At 41.6% G+C, this 11,814-nt stretch overlaps 1 protein-coding gene across 2 annotated transcripts in view; it reads right to left on the bottom strand.

The window, feature by feature from the left end:
* Positions 1–4,872: 4,872 nt before the first annotated feature.
* BABAM2 (BRISC and BRCA1 A complex member 2) overlaps positions 4,873–11,814 on the bottom strand; it is a 584,671-nt gene continuing 577,729 nt past the window's right edge. For both annotated transcript variants that reach the window (XM_043984330.1, XM_043984329.1), the window contains exon 12: positions 4,873–5,301. In XM_043984330.1, coding sequence (XP_043840265.1) covers positions 5,238–5,301 — 64 coding nt within the window. In that variant the 3' untranslated portion in view covers positions 4,873–5,237. The remainder of the gene's footprint in view (positions 5,302–11,814) is intronic.

Below are 11,814 nucleotides of genomic sequence, written 5' to 3'. Positions count from 1 at the left end.
GATGACTTTGTTCAGTGGTCTTGATTTTCAATATCAATTGAGACATAAAACATGTGTTTATGGAGAATATCTGATGCAGAGTCCAAGTCAAAGAGGGATTCCTGATAGTGAGGTCCTTTAGGTATTCCTGTTTTGCATATGAAAGACTGATTATATCAATGATTATCTCTTGAGTATATCAAGAACTGGAATGCTATTCATCTTCCTTAATTTAATGCACCATGGGGCAGCTAGGTGGCACAGTGGATAAAGCACCCTGGATTCAGGAGTACCTGAGTTCAAATCCAACCTCAGACACTTGACACTTACTAGCTGTGTGACCCTGGGCAAGTCACTTAACCCCCATTGTTAAAAAAATGTTTAGCAATTTAATGCACCACCATTCAAAAGAGTTTGGTCTAACAATCCACACAAGAAAAATTAAATCAATTAAGAATGCTCATTGTTTAGGCTGGACGGACATCCTATTGATTTGGTCCTTCAGTTCCTTGGACAGACAATACAGATGGATAATAAATTGGGCCCAGAATTGAAGAAGAGAAACAGAGAGGTGTGGATAATGTTAGGGGAAGCATCAAATGTTTTGAGTGATTCCAAGCTCCTGGCTCAAAAGCCCATTTTAAAAACGAATATTCTGATGAGGCTATATGCCTTTGACTTATGAATCACTGAAATCTCCAAAGAACCAAAATTGTGGGTAACCCAAACAAATGTTAGCTAGGGAGGTTTAATGGGGAGAGTGCAGAATGCTTGACTTGGAGTCAGAAAGACTTAAGTAGGAATCCTGCTTTAGAACTTGTGGTAAAAAAATATGAAAGTTTTTTAACAGTAGGTTAGGATAACTGAAAGACTCTAGTTTTTGAAGGACCACCCTTTTGGGGAGGAGACCAACAGTCCGCCTGCTGCGCACGTCAGACTGCCTGCTACGCACTCGACTTCCGGGGTGGAGAGAACGGAAGTGGAACTTTTTTGGCTGCTCGGCTGGTCTCCTGACGGCAGGGCACAGACGGTCTCTCTCTCCAAAAGTGGCCTTCGGTTTGGTGAGTTTTTATAAGGAATATAGACTAAGCTTAGATTTAAGAGGATTTGTATTGTGTTTCTACTTTCCTATCCTTCTAATCAACATCACCTTGTGACTACAATAACAATAAAAGGTCTATCTAGAAAACCAAAAGCTTCTTCCATTTACTAGTCTGGGAGATAAATTAAGGGAAAGGTTAAGTAGGGGAGATTTATGATCTAATATCCAATTTTAAATCTCACAAACTGTTCTAGCTGTAGAACCTTAGTTAACAAACAAGTTAAGTGACATCACTTGATCTCTCTGGATTTCTGTTTTGTCATCTGTAAAATAGGGCATTAGACTCAATAATCTCTAAGGTCTGTTCTGGCTCTAAATCTATGATCTCATGTGGTGGGTATAAATAGGCTCTATGTTGTTGCTCAGTAGTTTCAGTCATGACTTTGTGACCTCATTTGGGGTTTTCTTGGTAAAGATACTGAAGTGTGTGTGTGTGGGGGCAGCTAGGTGGCCCAATGGATAAAGTACTGGCCCTGGATTCAGGAGGACCTGAGTTCAAATATGACCTCACACACTTGACACTTACTAGCTGTTGACCCTGGACAAGTCACTTAACCCTCATTACCCAGCTCCCCCCCCCCCCCCCAAAAAAAAAGGATACTAAAGTGGTTTGTCATTTCCTTCTTCAGGTCATTTTATAGATTAGGAAACTGAGCAAAATAGGGTTAAGTGACTTGCTCAGGGTCACATAGCTAGTAAGTGCCTGAGGCTGGATTTGAGCTCAGGTCTTCCTGACTCAAGACCCAGAGTTCTATCCACTGCATCACCTAGGGTATATGTAGCACGTTATTAATGTTAAATTTAATAAAAGGCATAATTTAGTTGGAATATAGCTGAAATAAGAGGTTGGCCAGTCATGTAGCAAGATGGTAACTGCTTCACTTTGTGTGTCCTTTTCTACTGTCCTCCCTAATGCATTTATGTTCCAGCCAAACTGACCTTCTTGTTAGGCCCTGAGTTGGGCATTCCATCTTATGCCTTCCCACCTGCACTTAGAGTCAGGAAGACTTGGGTTGTACGGGATACTCTCCATGCCAGAGATACCATCTCTCCTTCTCTTAGCACCCTTAGCTTCCTTCAAGGACTGGTGTAGGTCTCACTTTCTGATCCCCCTATTTGGCAGGGCTTTCTCCCTCCTCGAGTAATTTTGTATTTGCTTAGTCATCTGTTTACATGTTATATCTCCCAGTCAAATGCAAGGTCCTTGAGGGCAGAGACCTTTCACTTTTGTCCTCTGTGCCATGGGGATAGTGTGGTTTAGGAGACAGGAAGCTGGATATGGGTTTAAGGTGCTGGGTTCAAGTCCCATCTTTGACAAATGCTGGCCCTCTGACTCTGGGCAAGTAACTTAACCCCTCAGTTATCTGGGTAATTTTCATAGGATCTAAGTTGCACAACAGTTATTGATCTGGATTAGTAGAGGGATTGGTTGTCTCACTGGGAGTTCCATACACCAATGAAATGACAAATCCAGATTAAAAAACCCCCAAAATAACTTCTAGTACCTACCACACTATAGGAACGTATTAAATATTGGTTGGATTGAATTGCACTTGTGCTCACATAGTACTAAAAAGACTCAGAATACCTTCTTCATGTCAGATCAATTGTCAAGGAAGATTCTTGGGGAAGATATGGATAAATATAATCCAGAAGGAGATGGGTTGCTATTTGCTGGAGTCCTCATGCTATGATAATCCTCTCCTTTATATGAAGAGTTGCAATGGCATACTGGCACTTAAAGGTACAGGCATCTTTAATGAAACACAACTAGTGTTCAAAGAATGGCATAAATCTAATCCCTTTAAATTTGTGAGGACATGAAATGCCAGGGCTGTTGGTACAGCATGATCTGAGGGTTGTGAGTTCATACTCCATGGTGGATACTGTTATTGCTCATCCTTTATTTTTGAAGAGGACCAGTGACATCACAGATGACATCTTGATCTGCACATAAATTGGATTGAAGTGAGGCAGAGTTGCACAGAGTTGCCACCCTCACTCTCTCTTTCAGAGTCTTTGAAGTCCAGTGGCAAGACAAAAGTCAAGATGGCCGACAAAGGCCTGAGATACAGTGGGTGACCTTGGTGTTTTCCATGTCTGACCAAGCTCTAAGTGTTCCACAGCACCTGCTCCACCTGCCTTCATGGTTGTGGGGACAACTGATTCTCATCTGCCCATTCTGCCATGAAAGTCTTCTCATGCTTAGGGTAGATACCCCTCTTAACTCACCAACAGGTTTGTGGCCTGTTGGTTACCCTCAGTCTTGTTTAGCCCATCTGCTGAAATTTGTTGTGTTGGGTGTTTGTTTGTTTGTTTGTTGTTGTTTTTTACCAGAGGTGGCTGCTGTGCATGTTATTGCTTCTTGGAATCACAGGTAAGAGTAAGGTAACAGGTAGATACCAAAAGTAGATGAGCAGCCCTGAAAAGGTTCCGCAAGTCCTCACACCAGAGGTGCTAGTCCTCCCTGAATACCCCATACACCCTGTGCTACTGCCTTTAGAAGGAAGTGTAGTATAATGGTTAGGGCATTGGACTTGGGAGTCAGGAAGACTTGGATGAAAATCCCCCCTTGGACCCTTGCTAGCTGTGTAACTATGGGCTGGCTACATTTAACTTCTCTGTTCCAGTTTCCTCATCTGTAAAACAAGGGGGGGAGGGGGGAAGAGGTAGACTTGATGGCTTCTAAGTTTCCTTCAAGCTCTAAATCTGTGATCCTATGAAATAACCTAGATGTAATAGAGCTCGACAATGGATAAAGAACTTTGCCAAGGAATAGTAGAAAGATTTGGACTGGGAGTCAGGACATTTGGGTTTTAGCTCTTCTCTGTCACCTTGGGCAAAGAGAAAGGAACAAACATTTATTATGCACCTACTTTGTGCCAGGCACCACACTGTAAAGTGCTTTAAAAATAAGTCACTTAACCCCAATTGCCTCACCAAAAAAAAAAAAAATCTTTTATTTCCTCTCTGGGGCTCAGTTTCCCCATCTGCAAAATTAAAGGGTTGGAACAGACTCTCAATCAACTAACAAGCACTTATTAGTCACCTACTATGTATCAGTCACTGTGTTCAGCGCTGGTTCTAAGGTCTCATCTAGCATATGGTTCTAGGAAAAATTGATCTTGCTTGATCCCTCCCTTTCTACCATTACCAGACAAAAAACCATAAAGCCACCTGGCCTGAGCCAGGTGCTTAAATTAATCTTAACAAGGTACGTCACTTGACCATTATCTTTTACTCATGGGTCTCTAAGTGCTTTATGAACATTGCTTAATTCTCTTAACAGCCCAAGGAGGGAGTGATTGTAATTCTAGCTCAAGATCTCTAGCTTCATTTGTGCTTGACAAGATAGATTTCCTGGTTTTCTCCGTTGTTTCCCAGGTCGTCAGTAGCTTCCTTTTGTTTTTCTCCTTTCCCTCCCTTTCTCTTTCTTTTCTCTTACTCATACTAGAAGAGCAGTGGCTGCCCATAGACCAATCCCACTGCTGATGGGCACAGAAACTTTGATCCACTCTGTTTCTGACCTGGGCAGCTTTGCCCATCCTCAGGCAGTCTGATGTTGCCATCCCCCCTCCCAAGGGTTCACCCCATTGGTGCCAGACAGTGCAAACACCCTATCAGCTTTAGCCCTAGTACAGCTCAGAACTCCTAAGCTCAAGTCATTGACAAGTCTCAACCTCCCCCAATAGCAGGGATGACAAGTATGTGCTACCATGCCCATCCAGTTTCTGTTTCTAATGGAAAATTAACTCTAAGCTATTTAAAGAAACACATTCAAAACACCAGTATGAGAGAAAATTTTAATTTTATTGAGATCTCAGGGACAAATGATTCTGAAGGAGAATATCTGAACTTGTGATACATTACCTGCTTTGGAAAAATACTGTGTTTTAATATTGTGGTTTAAATTCTTATGATTGACAAAAAATATAGAGAAAGAAACTGGGAGCAAACAAAACGAGCTGCAACATTCAAGTTAGAACTCAATCTTGATTTTTCCACAGAGTCATTGTTGTCTGTGGTGATCTGAGTTGCTGATAAAGCAAAATGCTCCCATGAAGATGTTCCAAGTGGCTTCCAGGAAGTTGTCTTATGTGCTGACATGCATGTGGACAGAGAAGTCTGGCTGGTATCCTCTTAAGACTGGTGTTTCCTAGAGCTTTCCATTGGCAAAGGCGGCCTCTTGGAACTGAGGGACAAAAGTTTTGAAATAAGCCCTGGTGGGAAAAGGGAGAGAGAAAAGGAATTGTGGTTAGCACAAACCAGCATGAAGACCCAGCAATTCTGAGCTTTCAGACATAACTCAGAACATTTGTTGTTCATCACGTGTGCATTTTAAAATTGTTTTCTTTCTTTGCTGGCACAAATCTCTCTTCATTTGTTCAACGGAGACATAATTAAACACGCAGTTTATTCTCAGGACCACTTAGAGGAATCATGCACATCCATAGCCACTTCTTAGGATATCTTGGCTGTAGATAATTTGTACATTCTGTATTTAAGAGGACTTTTGCTAGGTGTCTTTGAGCCAGAGGGAACCCAAAGGGGTTTCTCTGAGCACAAGGCTGCCTTCTGTGGTTTACCAGCCATCCAAACAGATAGGTAAAATGTGAAGAATTCAGGCAATCATACAGATGTTTGACATCCATATAAAGGAATTTTTCATTTTCCAACTGGGCTTTTCACTTTAAGGAGAACAAAGGGCTGAAAAATGATTTACAAATGGCCTAAGATCTCAAATTGGTATCTGAATACATAAGAAGTCTAATTTACTGGAAAGAAGATGGGCTGGGCATACAAACTTTTCTACTCAAGACTAGTGGTAAGATCTGGCCAGATCATAACATTTTCTCTCCATAGTTTCCTAATCTTTAGAATAGGATAATAATATAGTAAAAGTTCATTTATCTAGATATCACTTATCAAAAGGGAGTATAGCAGAAAGAACACCAGCTTTAAAATCAAAAGTCCCAGGCTCAAAGCTCAACCTGGCTGATTACTGTCGGAGTCCACACAAATGACTTAATTTCTCTGAGTCTCCATTTTCAGCTGTAAAATGAGGGTCTTGGATTAGCTGCTCCCTAGAGTTCTTTCCAGTTCTATCCTATCATCTCATGAATTTCACCTAGAGGAAACACAACTGAGAAACAGGAAGCAAGAAAAAAAGTCGAAATAATGTGTCCCCAAATGTGTACGTTCAAATATATGAACTTTTAAAAGAGCAGATTCCCACAGATCTTCACTCAGGGTTTCTTTAATCTTTCTTTCTTTCTTTCTTTCTTTCTTTCTTTCTTTCTTTCTTTCTTTCTTTCTTTCTTTCTTTCTTTCTTTCTTTCTTTCTTTCTTTCTTTCTTTCTTTCTTTCTTTCTTCCTTCCTTCCTTCCTTCCTTCCTTCCTTTTTTGGGTGGGGCAATGAGGGTTAAGTGACTTGCCCAGGGTCACACAGCTATTAAGTGTCAAGTGTCTGAGGCCAAATTTGAACTCAGGTCCTCCTGAATCCAGGGCTGGTGCTTTATCCACTGCACCACCTAGCTAGCCCCTTAATCTTATTTTAGACATGACTGGAACACATATGGTGATACAATTTCCCAGTCCACAAAAGATTTGGACCTGCAAATCATATGTAATATATGTATCGAGAACCCTCTAAGATTAAAATTAAATTAAATTAGAACATTGAATATGCTCATTGAGGCAAACTGGCTTTTTGCTCTATCCAGTGTCAACAAGGAACCTTGAAATCACAATGGCCTTTTCTCAGTCCTCTTTGATGCTGCTGGTTAATTTTTCTCCTTGAAACTCATCTCTCCCTGAGCTTTCCATTTAACATTGAGCTGTCCTGATTCTTTCAATTGCTCTTCTCTGGCCTGTTCTTCTCAGATCCCCTAAATGTGAGTGTTCTCATGGTCATGCCTTTTGACCTCTTTTTTGTCCCAAATCTACACTTTCTCTCTTTGTGGTTACATCTACTTTTAGGGCTTCAGTCCTTACCTCTATGCAGATGACATCCAATCCAGAAGCCTCCCCTGAGCACCACACTCATGTTTTCAACTACCTTTTGGACATCTCCACCCAGAAGTGCCATAGATACTTATAACTTCATCTAGTCAAAACACAATGCATCTCATGTCCCAAACCGCCTCCTCTTCCTGAGTCTTTTTTATTCCCCCCCACTAAAGGGCAGCCCTTCTACTGCTCACTTTGGCTTGAAACCTCAGGGTTACTTTTGACTCTGTTAATACTTGCATGACTTACTTAACAGGGATTTTGTGATGTGGGGGAAGTGCCTTGTAGATCTGAAAGCACCGCAGAAACATGAGTTGTTGACTCTTTGCTATGCCTCACCCTCTCTTCGGGGCAGTGGCCACATCTTGCAGGTTCTTCCTCTGCAGTGTCTCATATGTGGCATTCCTTTCCATTCCCAAATCCACCAACCTAACTCGGATCCTTTATCTCTTGCCTGAAAGAACTGCAATATTATCGTAACTGGTCTCCTTGCCTCTACCGTTTCTTTCCATCTCCAATTCATCCTGCAAAGTGCCACAAATTAATCTTCCTAAATCACAGCTCGGATCAAGTAATTCCTTTGCTCAGAAACCTTTAATGACTCCCCCGCCCCCAATTACTTAGTAAATAAAGCCTAAATTCCTCCGGCTCAAATTCAGGACATTCGACCATCTGACCTGCTCCCCTCAATCTTGCCTCCAGTAACTCTCCAGGACCTACCCTATCTTTCAGCCAAAGTGGATGACTGGCCATTCTCCAAACACGTCTTGTGCCTTTGTGCTTGTGATCATGGCATTTTCTCTTCCTGGAATGCCGCTCCTAACCCCTGCCTAAGCTTCTCTGGATCCTACGTGTCCTTCAAGGCACCATGGAGCAAGCCTTCACTAGAACAAGATACTCTTTTTCTCTCAGCTTCACAAGTACTTTGTACCACTCTCCACGGACTACTAAGATGTGGCAGTGTCTCAGTAAGTCATGGACAGACACTGACTGGATCTGAAAAGAGGAGATATCAAAGTTCCACTTGGGTGAAAAGGCTTAGAAAATGGGGCAGCCAGGGGGCACAGGAAGCCTTGAATTCAAATCTGGCTTTAGATACTAGCTGTGTAACTTTGGGAAAATCATTTAACCCATCTGCCACAGTTTCCTTAACTATAAAATGGGGGTATCAACAAACTATTTGCAGAAGGATGAGTTTTTCAGCCACAATGGTTTTCAGAGATCACCAATGGAATAACATCAGTTTCAACGCATGTGGGGAGGAGTATCCAATCAGACAAAATTCCAGATCTTTGAATAACTGATACATGCTCTGTTTAAGGAGGTAGGCAAGTTGCAATAAATTACAATTCCTTAAATATGGTTTGATTAAAAAGAGTTTTGGAATTTGAAGGGGGAAAATCCATTTATCAAAGAAATTTACTTAAATGGAAGAGCTGATACCCTAACAATCCTGAAGAAATGAAACTCTTTGGAATTATATTCTAATGGAAGTCAGTGAGACAAAGAATCTCAAGCATTGTTTTTATGAGGAGAAAGTTGTACACGTATTGTTATAATAATACCATTTGTTGTTCTATCCATTCTCTCCCAATTCTTTCATATGAACACTTCTACATAATAACTACCCACATTTATACAATACTTTTTTTGTTTGTTTTGTTTTGGGTTTTTTTTGGTAAGGTAATTGGGATTAAGTGACTTGCCCAGGGTCACACAGCTAGTAAGTGTCAAGTGTCTGAGGCTGGATTTGAATTCAGGTCCTCCTGAATCCAGGGCCGGTGTTCTATCCACCACGCTACCTAGCTGCCCCTATACAATACTTACTTTCTTTCTTTTTGTGGGGCAATGAGGGTTAAGTGACTTATCCAGGGTCACACAGCTAGTAAGTGTTTAGTGTCTGAGGCCAGATTTGAACTCAGGTACTCCTGACTCCAGGGCCAGTGCTTTATCCACTGCGCCACCTAGCTGCCCCTATACAATACTTTCTTAACAGTAACTTTCTGATTGTGTTTGTAGGACCACAGAGGTCATCTAAACCAAACTCTTCATTTTATAGCAGAAGAAACAAACCCAGAGAAATGAAATATATAGCCCACAGCTACAAAGCAAATAGGTAGCAGAGCAGGATTCTGAACCCAAAATTCTAGTTCTAAATTGGGTGCTCTTGTGAGCTTGTTTTATAGATGAGAACACTGAAGCTCTGAAAGGTGAAATGACTAGACCACAAGGGAAAGAAGGGAATGGAACAAGCATTTATTAGGTGACTACTCTATGCCTGGCACTATGCTAAGTGTTTTACAAATATTATCTCACTTGATCTTCACAACAACCCTGGGAGGCAGGTGCTACTATTACCCTCACTTTACAGAAGAGGAAACTGAGGCAGACAGAGGTTAAGTGACTTGGCTAGGGTCACGCTGCTGGTAAGCATCTGACTCCAGTCCTGGTGCTCCATCCCCTGTGCTATCTGACTGCCTATGACCACAGAGCTTTTAAGCACATGGAGGTAGAATTTGATACCAGGTCCCCAGACTGTCTACTGTGCCACACTCTTCTATAAAGGGGAGGTGGTGTGGTATAATGGAAAGAAAGCTGGATTTGGAGTCAGATTATGTAGTCAGATAAGCCCCAGATGACCTCTAAGACTTCTTCCAGTGCTGAGCCTCTGACCCTATTACCCTTTTATTCTAAGCCTAGCCTCCTATCCTTGAGGGCAGGCTAATCCCTAATGTGCTCATTGAGTTTGCAGCAGAACTCAACTCTCTGCCTCCCTACCTTCCCCATTCCACTGTTCTCAGTGCTCTACCCTGCCTTCCTCTAGCATCATAGAAACTCACAGTTGCTCTGTTTGGAACAGTGCCCTGATCTGCAATAGTACTTAGCTAGAGAATGACAAACAGAGGGAATGGGGTAAGTTGCCTCTGTATGTAGTATTCCACTGGGCCTAAGGAAGGGGACTGGCATCCAGCTGGGACCAGTTCTGCCCCCTAGAACACTTGGGGAAGAAACCAAGGCTAGTGAAATGTGAATTCCTCAGCATAGGAGGAAGTTGAAATGGTCCTAAAGAAGGACTCCTCCCCCAAATACCCCTACCCCCAGAGAAATCACGATCAAAGGCTTCTTGAATTTAGTAAAAACTCCTTAGCCTCTTATTCAAGGCCCTTCAATCTACTTTTCCAGACTTACTCATATTACTCCATTTTATATATCTAGTATAGTTAAATAGGGATATCCATTTTCTCCTAATATAGCCCACATTTCTACATTTGTTTTTTGTTTTTGTTTTTTTTTTGCAGGGCAATGGGGGTTAAGTGACTTGCCCAGGGTCACACAGCTAGTAAGTGTTAAGTGTCTGAGGCCGGATTTGAACTCAGGTACTCCTGAATCCAAGGCCGGTGCTTTATCCACTGTGCCACCTAGCTGCCCCCTCTACATTTGATAATAAAAACTTACACCTATTTATGAACCATTTTCCTTACAACAACCTGGTGAGGTAGATATATATATTGTATATATTATTTTTCCGATGAAGAAACTGAGACAATAGTATTTCACCCAGTGGAGATTTAGAAAATAGGAGATCCTAGGTAAAGAAAATCACATTCAAAGGGGTTTCATCTCTTTATTCCCTTTAGCAGTACAACTTGAAGCATCTTGACTAAAGGCAGATTGCCATACAATGTTTTCTGAGAACACACAAGGGCTCTTGGAGATATCTTTTACCAAAAGATTTTCTTTGTGTAGGAATAAGTTCTGGCTTATGGCTCTATACTGGGGTCATGAAAGAAAGTCAAATGAGATGAGTGGTCTTAGCTGAGGTATCACCGGGCAAGGACACTGCTAAGCCACGCTACCTGCAGATGGAGGTCATCATACAAATGTGGCCACAAAACATCTGGGTCTCCATTTTTTCTTTCAGTTTCTGGCACATGTTTTTAATCAGCCATCTGAAAACTGACTGTGGTTTGAAAATCAAAGCAATTCTGTAAATAGTGCAAGAGTAACCCAGCTAATCACTTCTCGTGGTCTTCTCTTCTCCTCATTGTCCTTTAGCTCCAGTATAAACACTGAATTATTCTGAATTACTCTCTTTATGGCCCAAAGACCATTTTTTCATTAAGGTGAACATGACAATGAATTTGTTTAGCTAGTGTGGTGTAGCAGAAAGAACAATGAACAAATAATGCGGAGAACTGGGTTTGGGTTCTAGGTCCTCCACATTAGCTATGCACTTAACCTCTGAGCTTTCGTTTCCTCATCTGTAAAATAGGATAATAATGTGTGCATAGAGTTGCTGTGAATAGCAAATGAAAGTGTGTCATTAATGTTTTATAACCATAAAAGTTGCTATTACTGCTATTAACCTAACTTTTTTTTCAAGTCTTCACAGGGCTTCTGGGAATTTTACTACCTTATCCTGAAGCGCCTTAGAAAGCAAAAAATCTGGCACTATCATTACAAAATAACCTTATCTGGTAGGTACAGCAATGCCCCTGCCAGAATCATGGTATGTTTAGACATTGGTGAGGTCTCAGGCCAAGGCAAATGAGTTATTGTGTTGTTTTGGTGCAGTGGATAGAGTGCCAGGCCTGGAGTCAGGAAGGCTCATCTTCCCAAAGTCAAATCTGGCTTCAGACATTTACTAGCTTTGTGACCCCGAGAAAGTCACTTAACCCTGTTTGCCTCGGTTTCCTCATCTGTAAAATGACCTGGAGAAGAAA

This window comes from Dromiciops gliroides, chromosome 2, assembly GCF_019393635.1.
Source record: "Dromiciops gliroides isolate mDroGli1 chromosome 2, mDroGli1.pri, whole genome shotgun sequence".
Taxonomy (NCBI): Eukaryota; Metazoa; Chordata; class Mammalia; order Microbiotheria; family Microbiotheriidae; genus Dromiciops; species Dromiciops gliroides.
Note: the sequence above shows the minus strand (reverse complement) of the source record. Positions and strands in the feature narration are given on the sequence as shown.